The sequence below is a fragment of the Microtus oregoni genome, unplaced genomic scaffold, assembly GCF_018167655.1.
Source record: "Microtus oregoni isolate MIOR12 unplaced genomic scaffold, Mior012 000012F_ref0000307, whole genome shotgun sequence".
NCBI lineage: Eukaryota > Metazoa > Chordata > Mammalia > Rodentia > Cricetidae > Microtus > Microtus oregoni.
Genome location: NW_024543071.1, coordinates 4,498,835 through 4,514,955, shown reverse-complemented (window position 1 = coordinate 4,514,955; position 16,121 = coordinate 4,498,835). Strand labels below are relative to the sequence as shown.

The following is a 16,121-nucleotide window of genomic DNA, read 5'->3' as shown; positions in this document are numbered from 1 at the left end:
CCTTTAATCTATGGCTGTCTGTGCTCTTTTATGTTAACATTTACTGTCTTCTCTCTCCCAAGCCTGTGTACATTTTTTAAACACACTGTGAATCATTTAGAGGTCTTTTATGTCTGAATCTGTCCTATTGTGTATCTGTAATTCTTATATGTCCAGGAGTGCTTCTTAAAAGGCTCAGCGCTTCTAAGAGTGCTTTGCCCTTGGTTCTGCCCAGTCTGACATGGTGGAGCTCCATTCTCTGCCTCTGAGACTGCTGGGTGGGAGTCGTCCTTACCACCTCAACTCTGGTAACCAGTTGGCCCATGCTGCCACCAGGTGACTTGCTGCATGCTGCTCTCAAACCCCATTCAAGTGCTCCGCCTCCTGAGAGAGCCATAGTTCACACTGGCAGAACAGCCCAGAAAGCTGCCCTTTCTAAACTGCGTGGCTTTTTTTTTTTCTGCTACCGTTGAATCAGGAATACCCCTCTTAAAGGAGCCCCAGTGTTAAGCGGTGCCTAACTCGGGTGGTTTGGTTTTTTTTTTTTTTTTTCTGCCTAGAATTTCTTTCCAAACACTCTCAGGTTTTAAGTGGATTTTAGTCGTAGTCAACCATGTTGGCATGCCAATTTGTTGTGGGAGGCTGCGTGTTCTTCCTGGCAGCCCAGAACAAAAATAACCATACAGAAACTGTATTAATTAAATCACTGCTTGGCCCATTAGCTCTAACTTCTTATTGGCTAACTCTTATTAATTTAACCCATTTCTAGTAATCTGTGTATCACCATGTGGCTGTGGCTTACCGAGTAAAGTTCTGTCCGGCTCCCTTGGCTTCTCTCTTACTCTGCCTTCTTTCTCCCCACGTTGCGTTTAGTCTGCCCCCATCTTCCCTCCCCCGCTGCCTAGCTCTTTTTGCCCTGCTCTGCTATAGGCTCAAAGCAGTTTCTTTATTAACCAATGGTATTCACAGCATACGGACGGGAATCCCACATCACCTGCCCCTCCTTCAACCCTGGCTATCCGAGTTCTATAGTCATTTTGAGAATGTTTTCTCCAAGGAATTCTACTACAGGTTTTTCTCTCTCTGGATAATTCCTTGGAGATTGGGCTGGATTTTTAGTATTTTATCTGGTGAAAAGTCAGTGTACAATATCCATTGGAGAAATGTTTGTCTTTTTTCCATTTTCTATTTGGATAATTTATGTTTTTTAACTTAAGTTTTAAAAACTGTTTTTATGCTTCAGAATCCAAGTGTGTGTGTGTGTTGGGTGCAAACTCTTTGCTACTTTAGATAACTTAGGCATGTTCCTCTTGAAAACATTTCATGGTTTTATATTTTAATCCCTTCTGACTCAGTTTGCTTAATGAGCTTGGCTTGTGTCTCTCTGTCTTGTTTGGAGGTGTTCTGTTGTCCTGGTGCTCTTCGTGGGAAGGCTAGCTTTTCTTGGTTGTCTGCAAATTAGTCAAGTCAGTTGAGGATGTTCTTGAAGTTATAGATGCCACAGAGAATCTGTGTTCTTCATTGCTTTCCATTTGTTCTCTGTTCTCCTGCTGGGACCATGGTCACATAGACAGATAAGTCCTGAATTGCATTGATACTTCAACTTTATTTTGCTTTTCAAGATTCTAAGTTTCTTTGCCTTTAAATAGACTGATTAGAATACTCTCATTCCCATATCTACAAAGTAATACTGCTCTGATTTGACGAGATAGCATCAAATGTATCATCTGATGGAGTTAGACACCTTTTCTGTACTGAATCCTCTGACCCACAGATGTGTGTGTCCATTTGTAGTCTTTGATTTCTTTAGCTTTGCTGGTTTCAGCTTCTGTGTATTAAATCTTGAGTTAGATTTATGCTGAGGAATGTTTGAGTCATTGTATTTATTTGTTCTTGAGCTCTAAGAGGCAGAAATGACAGAACTTTCTACTTCATTTTGTCTTTGCTGAAGTCATCTATTCTAGGAATCAAATGTATTTACTGTAGTGATTAATACAATGACAGATATTTTAGTCTGTTTTTTTTTGTGGATTACATTAATCTCTTGATGTGGGATTTCCCTCTGTATGCTGTGATCACCATAGATAAATAAAGGCACTGCTTTGGGCCGATAGCAGAGCTATAGGGGAACAGAGCTAGGTGGAGAAAACTATGCTGAATGCTGGGAGGAAGAAGGCGGAGTCAGAGAAAAGCCATGGAGCCGCCAGAGGAGACAGATGTGTTGAAACTTTGCTGGTAGATAATGCACAGATTAATGGAGATGGGTTAAATTAAGATGTAAGAGTTAGCCAATAAGAAGCTAGAGCTAATGGGCCAAGCAGTGATTTAAAAAATACAGTTTCTATGTGATTATTTGGAGGCTAAGTGGCCAGGAACTAACTAGTGACCTCCTTACTACAATTAAGATATTGTAACATGTGGTTATGGAATATTAACTTTTTACTCTTTGGTTGATACCAATGAAATATTGACCTTGATAAAAAGAAAGGTGTTTGCTTCTGTTTCCTCAAAATGAAGCTGTACATTATTTTCGTTACTGAAATATTTGGTAGAATTCCCTAGTGAAATTAGCCTGGATTTTGTCATTTCTTTTGGGGGTCTTAAAACGGTGATAGAATTTTATTAATATTTATAACTCTGTTCAAATTACTTAATGCTCTTGGTTTATAAATGTTTAAAATTGGCCCTGTTACTTGTATAACCAATGCTTATGTATGCTGAGTCTAGTCTTCCCAGGATTGGCTGTGCGATGCTTGTAGGGTGTGTAGTCCAGTTGTCTTTCACTTTATTGCCTTACTTGGAGACATCAGCTTGTTGACTTGCGGCTTTTGCTCTCGATTTTTCTCTCAGTGGAGCTTCAGAGTGTCCCATAACTTTTGATAACTTGTATTTCTTTTTCTGTCCAGTATGCCTTAACGTGTCCTCTGAGACCCACACATTATTAAGAGTGTTTTTGAGTGTCCAAGTGTTTGGCATGATAAACTTAGTGCCTTCTGAGTACTTGTTCCCAGCTGGAGTGTATTGTGTGGCTTCTGTTCAGCCATCCTTTCTTAGCTGTGTGCCCCTTTTCTTGTGCTGGAGATGGAAGGAAGCTGGCTCTCATGAATGTGTGCGCAGAAGACACACACTATTGAGCTGTGTCCCTTCCCTTATTCTCAAGTTATAGTTTGATTTAAAGCAGGTTTCAGGCTTGCTGCTAGTGTTTGCTTAGCACATGAAGAGAAGGCATGTCTGCCCTTGTTGGTTCATCCGGGCAGGGCCTGCTGACTGATGTGGTGCTGAGTTCTGATTCTTGCTCTTTTTCTGTCTAGTCTGTCAGTTGTTGAGAGAGAACATTTAAATCTCACTGACTGCCTTTCTCTTCTCAGTTTTGTTTCGTATTGAGGAGCTCTGCTGTTGACCCCATACAAACCTAGGGCTATGTGAGGTCGTCTTGTGGATTGACCATTTGATCATATCTGTCCTCTGTGGAAATTATCTCTTTTGTAATGTAATCTTTTATCTGATAGTAATAGATTGTCCCCTGGTCTCTTAATTTATAGTCATGAGGTAATATTCCATCTTTCTACTACTTGAATTTCTCATACAAGATATATTTCAGTGATGCCTCATTTATCCATTTATACATATTGACATCTTACCTTCTGCCATCCATGTTTCCCTTACATTCTTGTGGGTTAATTGAATGCTTCATAACGTAGTTTTGATTGGTACATACCTCTGGTTAGTGTAAATTTTATATTATTTCTACACAACTTGTGGGGGGATCATCATTTTACCAGTTGAGCATAATTAGTGTCGTCTATGCTCCCTGCCAGAGTTGACTTTGTGCTTGATTTGTATGCTAAGTTTAGGGTTTCAGTTGTTTGTGAAACTCTTACCTACACTGTTAGCAGCAAGGCTGTCCCACATGTAGTGCTGAGGAGACATTGTAACCTTGCTGTTCTTTGTTCTTCATAGAAGCCCAGCAATAATAATAATAATGTGTCTCCTGGAAAACCAAACAAACCCCGCAAGTCGTTTGAGAACGCTCTGTCTGTAAGTAACGCTGCGCTCTTCAGCTCTCTAGGACCGCCCCTTCGGTCGACCACTTGCCACCGCTGCGGCCTGTTTGGTAAGCACTGAACAAACACACTGACTGTAATGGTGTGTGTAAAGTGTGCTCGTCCTCTCCAGCGCCTGTTGCTCTTCTCCTTCCTGTTCTTCCTGCTTTCTTACTCAGTTATTACATATCCTGAAGTGCAGACGGACATCTTAAGATAGATATCTCTAGTCTCAGAACCTGCTGTCTTGTCCCTTCCCACCATTCTAGCCCCACCCAGACAATTGTGCTGCACAGTGTCACATAATAGAACTGCACGGCCTAGGCCCATTTGTTTACGTGTTATTTCATTTAGAATGGCTATCAGATTAATCTATGTCCCAGTTATCTGTGTGTGTTGAGAAGCAGTGATTGTATGACTGTTTCATGGTGTTCATGGTGGTTTACAGTTTATTTGCTATGATGAACAGATGCCTGTACACCTTTGTTGTATAGAATGTGGAGTTTTGACAGGTTGTCTGTTCCTGGGAAGAGATGTTGTACTCAGGTCGAGCTTTTGGTTCTGGTGAACAGAGCTCTTAGCCCCTTTGTCCCAGGCTGTGGAGGCCTCTGAGTCTCCACCTGGGAGTAGAAGATGTGAGTCAAAGGTAGAGGAACCACAGAGCATTTCCCAGGTCGCTTCCATGGCCATGAGTTCTGCTCGCCCTGTGTCTTTGTCGGTGGTGGTGTTGGTCTAGCGAAAGCCTTCCTCGTGGTGGGCAATGTGGCTCCTTGTTCTGGTCTGTAGTCTCCTCAGGACCTGACAAATTTTCCATAAGCTTACTGGCTACTTGGAAATTTAGCTTTTTAATTTTTTTCATTTTTAGAGTTGAAGCATTTAAGATCTTTTTGTTTTTTAATTTTAGGTTGTTTTCTTCCACCTGGGGGCTGGTAGGATTTTATTTCAGAAGTGTCCCTGTGTCTCCTGTGTGATGCTTCCCCATTTTGTCTTTAATGTCACATGAGAAATCCTTTCCTGTCCCTGCCATGTCCTCCTGCAGCCCTGCGCCTCCAGCTCTCATTTCAGTGTGTGTTCCAGGCTCTCCTGGGATGTTTGCGTCTCCAGCTTGAGCCTGCACTCACTTTCACCCTTGTTCTTTCTGCATTCGAGAGTCTGAAAAGTCCTCCCAAGGCCTGACCTAAGCAGCCCAGGGTCTGCATGGTCTTTCTTGGTGATTATCATTGTGATAGCTGATCAACCTCAGCTCATCAGTGTTTTGTGTGTATTTCTTTCATTTTAAAAAAGGATTGGTTTTTTTGTGTGTGTGGGGGGCATTTTGCCTTTTAAGTGTGTGTTTTCCATGTACACACGTTTCCTGAGGACACCAGAAGAGGGCAGTATATCCCTTGGAACTGGAGTTAAGTAGAGGGCTGTAAGCCACCACCACGTGGATGAAGGGAATCAAACCTGGGTCCTCAGAAGAGCAGTCATTGCTCATCATCACACTGAGGTGTCTCTGCAGCCACGCTCTTTAACTGAGACGGACTGTGCTCTTCAGGGTCGCTGAGGTGTTCCCAGTGCAAGCAGACCTACTACTGCTCCACAGCCTGCCAGAGGAGGGACTGGTCTTCCCACAGCACCATCTGCAGACCGGTGCAGCAGAGGTGAGCACTGCTGCTTCTATTCTCTGGGTCAGTGAGTACATGTTGTTCTGATGGACGAGGATTTAATGAATTAGGCAAGCCCAAGCTATGTGCGTGGTGTGATTTCACCACCCCCTGCCAGCCCCGCTTGTAAGTCTGAAGCACTAGCTAGTGCTTAGCAAGGTTTAGAACCTCAATGGATTTTCTATTTTGGATTCATTTTATTATTTTGTGTGTTTGTTTGTACACCACATGTGTGTCTGATGTGCGAGGAAGTAGTGAACTTCCATTTGGGTGCTGTAAATTGAACCTGGGTCCTTTGCAAGAACAAGTGCTCTTAACCACTCAGCCGACTCCAGCCCCTCGAGTGGATTTCTCATGGCTAGAATTTCACAGCACCCACTTGTTGTATGTGTTCTGGATGGTAGTGTTGCAGCCTCACAGGGCCTCAGGAGGTGTGGCCGAGTTTACACAGCAGTCTCTGTGGGATGCAAAGACTATGTGCATGCTACAGACAAGGACCTGGAAGCCTGGGCTGCTCTAGGCCTTCTCTTTTGGGGTCTTTAGAGGAGATGTGGTGCACACACCCATGGTGGAGCTTTTCCTGGGCATCTCAGGTCTGCTGCTTTCTGCTATCAACATCACTCTCTGCAAGCTTTTGACCTCCTAAATTTTTGTTGACTGAGAATTTTAATGAAATTGAGATTTATGACCCCTTTCTTTGAACTGCATATATTAATCAGCTGTCTTATTTCAGTTTGCACAAGCTGGAAGATAATAAATCACCATTTGAAACAAAGACCACTGAAGTGAAAAATGAGGTAGGATATTTTTTGGCATTAAATTTTAAATAACCCTCCTTTATGAAGAAGACTTAGCAAGCTAAGATACTTTGAACATCTGCATCATGCTTGTAGTTATTTCTAAACAAAACAAAACCCCAATAATTCCATACCCAGTAGTGGTGGGATAGAGTGGGATGATATGGCTGCTTGAGGATTGTTTATTTCTAGTCTTTCCCCAAAATATTCTCCAGAAAGTCCTGTGCCTGTACAGAGTGAGGACGACTGCAGAGCCCGTGCTTTATGGCCCTGCCAGCTCAGGTTCTCCGTCCGTGGGTCTCTCCTCCATTTAGGGAACTATCTGGACCACAGCATTTTTACTACCATTGTGTCCTGTTCGTATTCATAGAGAATTCTCATCTCTCTGTAGCTGCTGCTACCTTCTACTGAAAAATTTTTTACAGCAATTTCAAAATATAACAGGTAAACATTTTAACTTTTAAATATTACCAGATATAGTGGCTCATGCCTGCAAACCCAGCACTTGAGAGACTGAGGCAGGAAGACAGCTTTGAGTTCTAGGTTAGCTAAGGCTACATAGTTTCAGGCCAGCCTGCCTTGTGGAGTGAGTCTCTTTCAAACACTGGAATAAATATTCTTAAATGTTGCATGGATTGATCTGTGTAACTACCTGAAGGTTATTTTGCTGTCACTCATGTTCCTGTGTTGGAGCCCTGTGCTGTGCCCGCCTGTGGAAGGCGGCTCTGTGGAGCTGCTGGCGGCCTGGCCAGCGCCTGCACTGCGTATTGACCCCCCAGGAAGAAGGGCTGGTGGCCACCGTGCCATCGGCAGGTTGCCTGTGGGCACAGCTTTGTGTGCTTTCTCCAAGCAGGGTGATCGCCCCCTGGGAATTACTAAAGAAATGACTGCTGGTGCTGAGAGAGTGATGCTTTCTGATTTGAGAAGTCTGCAACTCAAGAAAGCCATGGAAATAAAGGTATTTTTGTTGTTTTTTGTTTTGTTTTGTTTACATGGAGATCTAGAGAGCTTCTGGGTTCCATGCCTTGTTTGCTGCTAACTTCTAGTCTGCAGCGTAACTAAGCACATTATGCGCTACTTTTCTCTCTTAGGTATAAAATTGAAGGAACTTGTTTTGGTGTTTTTTTTTCTGTCTTTGAAAGGGCACAGTTACTGAATTCAAGCACCCAAGTAACTTTTATGTCCAGTTGTATTCTTCGGAGGTTTTAGAATACATGAGCCAACTGTCTGCAAGTTTGAAGGAGACATATGCAGATATGGTGCCTGAAGATGGTTATCTTCCTGTTGAGGGGGAAGTTTGTGTTGCCAAGTACACAGTTGATCAGGTAACCACTGACGGATTGAATTTTTAACAGGATGCTTCAGCTTCAACAAGGTAACCTTGTTGAGGCCACTTCATGAAGACTAAAGCTATTAAAGCTACAAGAGCTAGCTAGGGGCTAACTTGGGTCACCCTAGTCTCACTCCTCCCTGGACTGGTCCTTCCCAAGTGACTGCACTGCTTGCTGGCCTTTTCAGCTGCACCTCTGTGTGGAGCTGAGGTGTGTGTGATAGTCCTCTGGGCTAGAACAACTCTGAGTTGTCCTAATTAGACTGCTTTAGGGATATCTCCTTGAAGGATGTTGAGTTTTTGAATGCCTACAGAGTTTGAAATAGGAACCTTTTGCTTACCTGCTCTCTAGGTTGATGGCTTCTTAGATCAGGATTGTAAAACTGGGTTTTAAAGCCAAATGTTGCCTCTTTCCCTTGCAGACCTGGAACAGAGCAGTAATACGAGGTGTTGATGAGTTCCAGAAGAAGGCACACGTCCTGTACATTGATTATGGAAATGAAGAAGTAATTCCCGTGGACAGGATTCACCAGCTAAGCAAGAGCATTGACTTGTTCCCTCCTTCTGTGAGTTTCTTCTCTGTAAATTCCTGTCCTCATCTCCAGGGAGCAGTCACTGGATTGCAGCATTTGCTGCTGACTCCCTGCATCACTGTGCCCACTGTCCTGTCTCTGACACTGGTTGAGTATCCTAGAGCTGGATTCTCCTGGTGCCCTTCTCTAAGTAGCATCTCTTGTGAGTAACTTTTACAGGAACATCTTATCAGCTCTATAAAATCCATCATTTTTGTTCTATATATTATTGGAAAGAAGGCAGAACTGATATATAATAAAGGTAATTTTTTTGTTATATCTATTTCTGAAGCATCAGTTACCAGCAGTTAGCATTGTCAGTAGAGGCATTAAAGGGGTCAAATTAACCACAGTTCAGATGGTTTACCTGGTTACTATTGAAAGCTTTTGATGATTCTTTTTGGCATGAAATAAATTCTTTTAAAAACTCTTTAATTAATTAGAAAATTTCATTTTAAAATACTGATCCTTTGAGTAATTTGCATAAAATCTTTCAGGCCATAAAGTGCTTTGTGGCAGGTGTCCTCCCAGCCCAGGGTGAGTGGAGCGAGGACTGTGTCACAGCTGTCAAGGCCCTGCTGCTGGAGCAGTACTGCTCAGTCAGGATCATGGATGTGCTGGAAGAGGGGGCGCTCACCTATGCCGTTGATGTCGTTCTAGAAGGTTCAGGTAGGAGATAAGTCTGTCTTTCATGCTATTTAGTTCCCATCTGTCAGAGGAGCAGCAGAACCATGGACATGAGGCCCAGTAACGTCTCTCAAGTTATCCCCAGTGTGATGAAAAAAGGGCCTGTTTTAGCAGTCTGTCAAAACTCTGTGGAATTAGATGGTTTAGCAAGCCAGGTTTGGGCTAACATGGGGTAACTATGCTATTAGCCTTTTAATACAGTCATTATAATGTTTGCTAATGACTTTACCCCGTCACGGGAGAAATTAATGAGTGGCTTTGAGTCTTTTCATCCCCCATGCATTTTCTTGGCATGCCCTCATAGACATGTATGAAGTTAGGACTTTGTGTTTGAGTTGCAGAGTGGATGTGTTCTGTAGTCCTGCCCTTCCTTTGTGGTTTATCTGTTTGACCAGTGACTCCTACTTTAATTCTCTCTGCATCAGTTTCCAAGGTGTTGTCTCTGTGCTCTCAGAGAAGGGATTGCACATGTGACTGAGTAGAGCAGGAGCTTCTCTGTTGAAATCTAGTATATAATCTGTCTTTGTTCCTTAGATATGTGTGTGTCATGTTGTGAGTCCATGTCAGCGTTGGCTGATAAGCTTTGGGCATAAAATCTCGTTCCTTTCGTGTTTTGTCATGGACAGTGGTAAATTTAAATGTGCTTCTGAGCTAGTGACTAACTTTCTTATCATTCAGACTTTTGAAGATAAATCTTGTCATGAAATTTTTGCTCAAGTAATTGGGAATTTTTGTTTCAGTTTGTGAACTGCTTTTCTGGGTGTTTTTCGCCTGTAATAACTGGCCTGGTGAAGCAAAGCCTTGTGTGAGGGTTAGGAGATCTGAGATCCATGGCTGACCTCTCTCGTACTTTCCTCTGCCTGTGATGCTTTGGACAGTGTCTCAGTGGAGGTGTCTCTTCTTCATCACCTATAGGAAAACAGCTGGACCACGTGCTTGTGGAAATGGGATATGGTGTAAAACCAGATGTGCACAACTCCGAGAAGCAAAGTGTGGACCAAAGTGAGTATAAAGATGACTCCAGCAGTGTCCTCCTGGTCCCCTCCCCCCGGCAGTGTCCTCCCCATCCCCCCCGCAGTGTCCTCCCTGTCCATCCATCATCCCCCCCAGCAGTGTCCTCTGTATCCTCCTCGTCCCCTCCTTGTCGTCCCCCTCCTCGGCAGTGTCCTCCCCATCCCCCCCAGCAGTGTCCTCTGTATCCTCCTCGTCCCCTCTTTGTCATCCCCCTCCTCGGCAGTGTTCTCCCCCCCCCCCCGCAGTGTCCTCTTCATCCCCTGGCAGGCTCGGTGGTAGCATCATTAGGACCATTCCATAAATGTCACGTTAGGGTAGTTCTCTTAGAAACACATCGCCTGATCTCAGTCTTTCCTCCTGTCTTGAGTCTGTCCTAGATGAGTCCTAATGTGATCATCACTAAGGGCTCTAAGCAGCACTGTAGGTTGATGTTTTAGCTCATATTGCCTTAGTTTTGATTTGATTCCTGGCCTGCGTTTTTACAAATAATCAAGAGATCTCTGAAATTCTGTTGTAGTAGGATACTATTTCCTAAGACTTTAGTTTTCACTTATTAGCTATATATGTGCATGTTTACATCAAATTTGACAGAATTAAGTTCCCGTGAGCATTTTTCATGACTTGCTCATAAGCACAGCTTTTCTGGTCTACTTCTCCTTGCTCATTGGCACTTGCTTTGGATGCAGACCTAACTCAGACTGAACTACTCTGAGCTCTGCCACCCTCATCTCACTTCCTGTCCTGCACCTTTGTCTACTTAGTTGCCAGTTCTTAGTGGTTTTTCTCCCTACACACATTTGTGTGTCCCTTCATCCATGTTTCTTCCCTTACGGCCATCTCTTGAGGAACGCTTTACAACAATGGACCTTGTTCCAGGGAATAAAGAGCACATTTGTAAAAGGCATCAATTTAAATGGACATGGTTGGGTCTGAAAAACTGAAAGTGAGGTGTGACTGAACTTGACCATCAAGAAAAGGTGCAGGAGAGAGGGAGCTTACCTTAGAATGTGAACAAGTGGATCAGTCTCAGCTGTGCTTGCCTGGGAAAGTAACTGCAGTGTGGAACAATACCCCTGCTGAGGGGAAAGAGGAAGGGGTAGAAGATTGCTAAGCATCCTGAAGAAAGACCTCAAGCTGTGCTGGGCCAGGCCGACACACCTTTATACCGTGTTGTGGTTGACTGAATAAGAATGGTCCCCATAGGCTCATAGATTTGAATGCTTACTCACAGGGAGTGGCACCATCTGAAAAGAGTAGAAGGAAAAGGTGTGGCCTTGTTGGAGGAAGTGTGACTGGAGATGGACTTTGAAGCTCCAAAAGCCCATGCCAGCCTAGGCTCTCTCTCTGCCCAAGGGTCAGGACGTAGCTCTCTGCTGCTTCTCTAGTGCTGTGAGGATAATGGACTAACCCTCTGAGACTGTAAGCAAGCCCCAGTTAAATCCTTTGTAAGCGTTGCCTTGGCCATGGTGTCTCCTCCCAGAAGTTAGAGACTCTAACTAAAACAGTCTCTCATCCGTCACTGCGGGGGCTGCAGTGTCTCTGCGCTTCATGTTGAAGACTCACCTGCCTGCAGGACATGAGACTTGGAAGAGATTCCCTAATCAGCTCCTTTCATGTCAGATGCCACACAGTAGGCTTTCAGCCTGTGCTTTGGGAGCTCCCAGGAGCCTGTGACAGATAGCTGAAGGGGAGCATTATAGTCATTGTGATCATTCACCCCGCCTGGTCACATATGGGGCAGCAGATGCCGAAGGTCATGGAGCTCCCCCAAACTGGCAAATCTTCATCTCTTCAGTGCAACAACAGTTCATTTTTTTCCTATTGAGTTTGTTTTTTTGTCCAAGTCTTCATTTATATATTGACTTTTCTGAAACATAAAATATTTTTAATGTTTACTTTGTTACATTTTGCAATCACTGGCATTTACCTTGGTTTGGGGAAACTATCCATTTCAGAGGAATTTTGACCTCATTTCAAGAACCTCTTGCACTGCACTGTGGGAAGTTAGTCTGAGATGGCAGGCTCCTCTGCTCTGGAGCTGTCAGCATGGGACCTGACAGGTCTTTGGCAGCGTTCATTCTGCAAACTGGTCATCTGCTGATTTGCACACCCGAGTTAACAGTGAGACCGACCTCGGGTTTCTTCTGATCAGTACCATCGTCTTGGTTTGTCTTGCAGAATCTGATATGTTGATGTCATGATGTCTGTCTTAACTCTATCCAGCCATTGAGAATATGGGAGTTTTGTAGGCTGCCTGTTCTGTTGTTATTTATTCCTAGGAGTTACCTTTCTTCCTGAATAGTTTTCATAGTGTTCAAAGCTCCTGCTACTTCAGTCTCTGATGTCAGCTCTGGGCCCCCACCGTGTGGTGTTTGTCACTTGTTCCTCATTTGAACTGACTAATGCACATTAAAGCGTAATTTTAATTACATTCATTATATTGTAACAAACGGTTTTTTGTGGGATTCCATTTCACTCTGAAGGGTGTTCTTCTGTCTCTTCGAGACCTTGTGATAGAACTGACTCTAAATTCTATTTCCCTGAGCACCTTAGATTGTTAATATTTTACTAGAGAACCCTTTAGTTAGATCTGATGTTTTTATGCCGTGGTTTTCCTTCTTCAGATGCTTCCAACTTTTGGTGACACAAACTGAAGGCCCCCCACGAGTGCTTGCTTCCCTCCTCACCCGGGGCTGCTGTCACTCGATGTTTGCACCATTTCGATCTTTCTTTTAGAGTAATTCAAATGTTTTTGGTTCCCTTGTTACTTTGTCACTACTTTGATCCCCTCTGTGGTCCAGAATGCATCTTTCTGCTTTCTGACAGGTGCTCCTGAGGACCTTGGAAGAGTGACCCCCGAGAGTAAGACCGTGATAGACAGAAACGCCCTGATCCCCAAAGTGCTGAGCCTGAGTGTGGGTGACGAGTTCTGCGGAGTGGTTGCGCACATCCAGACTCCAGAGGACTTCTTCTGCCAGCAGCTGCAGAGCGGCCGTGAGTCAGTTTCCTAGTTGGTGCCATCGCCCTCGTTCACCGCCTGCATTCCTGTGTCTAAGATGTGATTTGTGTCCACAGACAAGCTTGCAGAGCTGCAGGAATCCCTCAGCAAGTACTGTGGCCAGGTGACCCCACGCTCTGATTTCTATCCAACCATCGGGGATGTGTGCTGTGCTCAGTTCTCAGGTGAGGGCGTGTTTTACCTGCAGCTGAGTAAAATCAAAATCTTTGATTCACACCAAATGGCCGCACTTAGGCTTGAGTGTTAACATGCACCAATTATGTTCCTAAGCATGCCCAGTCAAGCTAGATCACAGCAGCGTGCTGTGGTGCATTGGAGGGCAGAGAGTTTGCATCAAGAGCCTCGGGTGGTAAAGTAATTTTTTAAACTTTTTTTTTTTTGTACTTACTGTTTGTACTTAGAGTTCAGCTTACACGAAGGTCCCATGTAGAGCCTCCCACTCTCCTCTTTATGAGCTTTTTTTAAAACAGAAGAAGGCCTGAGGCCTAGTGCTCTCTTGACCTTTGTGGCTACACAAGTTTTACTTTGTAGAAGCCCGGTTCTGTTACTCTTTTCTTTCTTTTTGGTTTTTGAGACAGGGTTTCTCTGTAGCTTTGGAGCCTTCCTGGAACTCTGTAAACCAGTCTGGCCTTGAACTCACAGAAGTCCACCTGTCTGTGCCTCCTGAGATTAAAGGCATGCACCACCACCGCCCTGTTGTATTACTCTTTAAAGGCAGCCCTGCTAGCTCACCGAATAGTAAGAGTGGGGAAGCCACTGGTACATTCATTCATTTGGAATCCATTTAACTCATCCTGCTGCAAGTATTCTAGGAATGGCCTTATTTGATGCCTTAGCAAATAATTGTTGTGCCTTGGGAATTCACATGGCTGAAACATATGCTCTCTCCTCGGAGCTATCTGCTAGCTATTGGAGAAACAAATGATATAAATCCATAATGATATTATAAGCAGTAGCATGATGTTAACCTCCATTGTCAGCTTGTCTGGATTTCACACCAGGGTGTGAGCTGGCCGGCTCCTCATACCCAGCCATGATGGGACTGATACTTCTGATACCATGAGCACGTCCATCTTTCCTCCCTTAGATTGTTTTATCAGGTGTTTGATACAGGAAAAAAGGAATGCGATTAGTAAGCTGATCACAGTGGCCCCGCTTTGGGAATGCTTTGGTTCTGGGGAGCAGAGCTGCAGTGTTTAGTGAGCGCTTGCTATCACAGGGGAATGTGTATGAGGCCATCTCTGGTCAGGGAGCACTTGTGCAGGCTGTGGGGTGTCTGAGATGACTCTCTCTCGTTTCAGAGGATGACCAGTGGTACCGCGCCTCCGTTCTGGCCTATGCTTCTGAAGAATCTGTCCTGGTTGGCTATGTTGATTATGGAAACTTTGAAATTCTTAGTTTGAAAAGACTTTGTCCCATAATTCCAAAGTTGTTGGACTTGCCAATGCAAGCCCTAAATTGTGTTCTGGCAGGTATGAAATGTTGTGGTCTTCCTGTTCTTTATAAAAATGTTAAAACTTAAAAAAGAAAATGGAAATGTGAAAAGGCGCTTGTGGCAGGCAGGGAGGCATGTTCGTTAGAGCAGTGAGAACCGAGGTTACAAGCATAGCTGTCACTGCATAGGTGCCTGTCCCTAGGATCAAGGGCTTCCTCCAGAGGGTATGTTCCCCCAGATGATGCTAAGGTGTCCATGAGTGTGTGCCTTGTTGTGTCTGTGGGACATACTGTCTCCTGTTGCATGGAAAGGGTTGAGCTCACTTGTGCAGTTCTCAGAAAAGCAGGAGGGAGTGAACCCTGCCACACATCTGTGCTCCAGAAACACCTCTGCAGTACTTCCCATTGAACAGGTCCAGTCAGTCCAGCGTGCTTCGTTAATAGGCTGGGATGGATGAGGGAGGGGAGGCACTTACTCAGCTTTAGTTTTGCACTGACTCTGGCTGTGCTTTTGAATTATTCATTTATGAATGCCTTCCGGTGTTGCTTTATATTAAAACACACACAACAACAACAACCTCACATGTTAAGGTGTAAGATCAGGATTTTTTTCCTGGGGTGTTTTATAACTTTGTGTTTACCTTAATTGCTTTATTGAGCTGCAATTTGGATTCTGTTGGAATCCTTGTTTTAGGTATAAAATCCAGTGGGTTTGTTTATTATTTTTTAGTAAACTTAACTGGATTGTTTACCGATAACCAGGATCTGTCTGAGGACATTTCCATTATACCCCAGGACTTCATGTTTTACAGGACAGCCTGTTCCCAGGCATAGTTAGTTTTGCTTTCTCTGTAGACTTGACTTTCTGTACATTTTCTGTGGATGGAATTTTTTTTTACATTGAGGTACAGAAGAATTTTTAATTCTATTTTTCGTGTTTATAAAATCTTGCTGTTCAGATGGCATGTTTTGATCCCAGTGTTTGACATAGATTTGTTTAACTTTGAGGAAATGAAGTTTAATGTAAACATACTTGTTTTATAATTATTTTAACATCCCTTTAACAATTATTGGTTAGGAGTGAAGCCATCATTAGGAATTTGGACTCCAGAAGCTATTTGTTTCATGAAAAAGATTGTCCAGAACAAGATGGTCACCGTGAGAGTGGTGGACATGCTGGGGACCCGGTCACTGGTGGAGCTCGTAGACAAGTCTGTGGTACCTCACCTCAGCGCTTCTAAAGCCCTCATAGACTCAGGCTTTGCTGTTGAGGAAAAGGAGATAGTGGCAGACAAAACCAGCGACGTGCACACAGTCAGCGGTAAGTAGACTGCCCAGCAAACAGTACCAGGCTGGATGCCATGGCTCTGAGTTCACGGGCTGGAATTTCGAGAGAACCGATGTTTGAGTGCCTTCTTAGTTAAGCAGGCACATGAATGCCTCCAGGTGTGTAACCAGAGATTTGTGCTGAAAATTTGGTTAGTCAGAAACATGGGACGGTCAATAAGGTTAATTTTAGGGTTCTCCTTCCTATAAATTCACCAAATGTCAGCGGAAATGGAGCTTTTCCAGATTCTTCCACACCTTTGCTGTGACAGCT

The 16,121-nt window shown here is 43.9% G+C and overlaps 1 protein-coding gene across 1 annotated transcript in view; it reads left to right on the top strand.

Moving 5' to 3' along the window:
• Nucleotides 1–16,121, top strand: part of Tdrd1 (tudor domain containing 1) — a 37,725-nt gene that overhangs the window by 5,146 nt on the left and 16,458 nt on the right. The window contains exons 3-14 of the mRNA XM_041661741.1: nucleotides 3,940–4,093; nucleotides 5,560–5,665; nucleotides 6,402–6,465; nucleotides 7,319–7,423; nucleotides 7,608–7,790; nucleotides 8,218–8,361; nucleotides 8,865–9,036; nucleotides 9,970–10,056; nucleotides 12,895–13,062; nucleotides 13,144–13,251; nucleotides 14,389–14,559; nucleotides 15,600–15,842. Coding sequence (XP_041517675.1) covers nucleotides 3,940–4,093; nucleotides 5,560–5,665; nucleotides 6,402–6,465; nucleotides 7,319–7,423; nucleotides 7,608–7,790; nucleotides 8,218–8,361; nucleotides 8,865–9,036; nucleotides 9,970–10,056; nucleotides 12,895–13,062; nucleotides 13,144–13,251; nucleotides 14,389–14,559; nucleotides 15,600–15,842 — 1,705 coding nt within the window. The remainder of the gene's footprint in view (nucleotides 1–3,939; nucleotides 4,094–5,559; nucleotides 5,666–6,401; nucleotides 6,466–7,318; nucleotides 7,424–7,607; nucleotides 7,791–8,217; nucleotides 8,362–8,864; nucleotides 9,037–9,969; nucleotides 10,057–12,894; nucleotides 13,063–13,143; nucleotides 13,252–14,388; nucleotides 14,560–15,599; nucleotides 15,843–16,121) is intronic.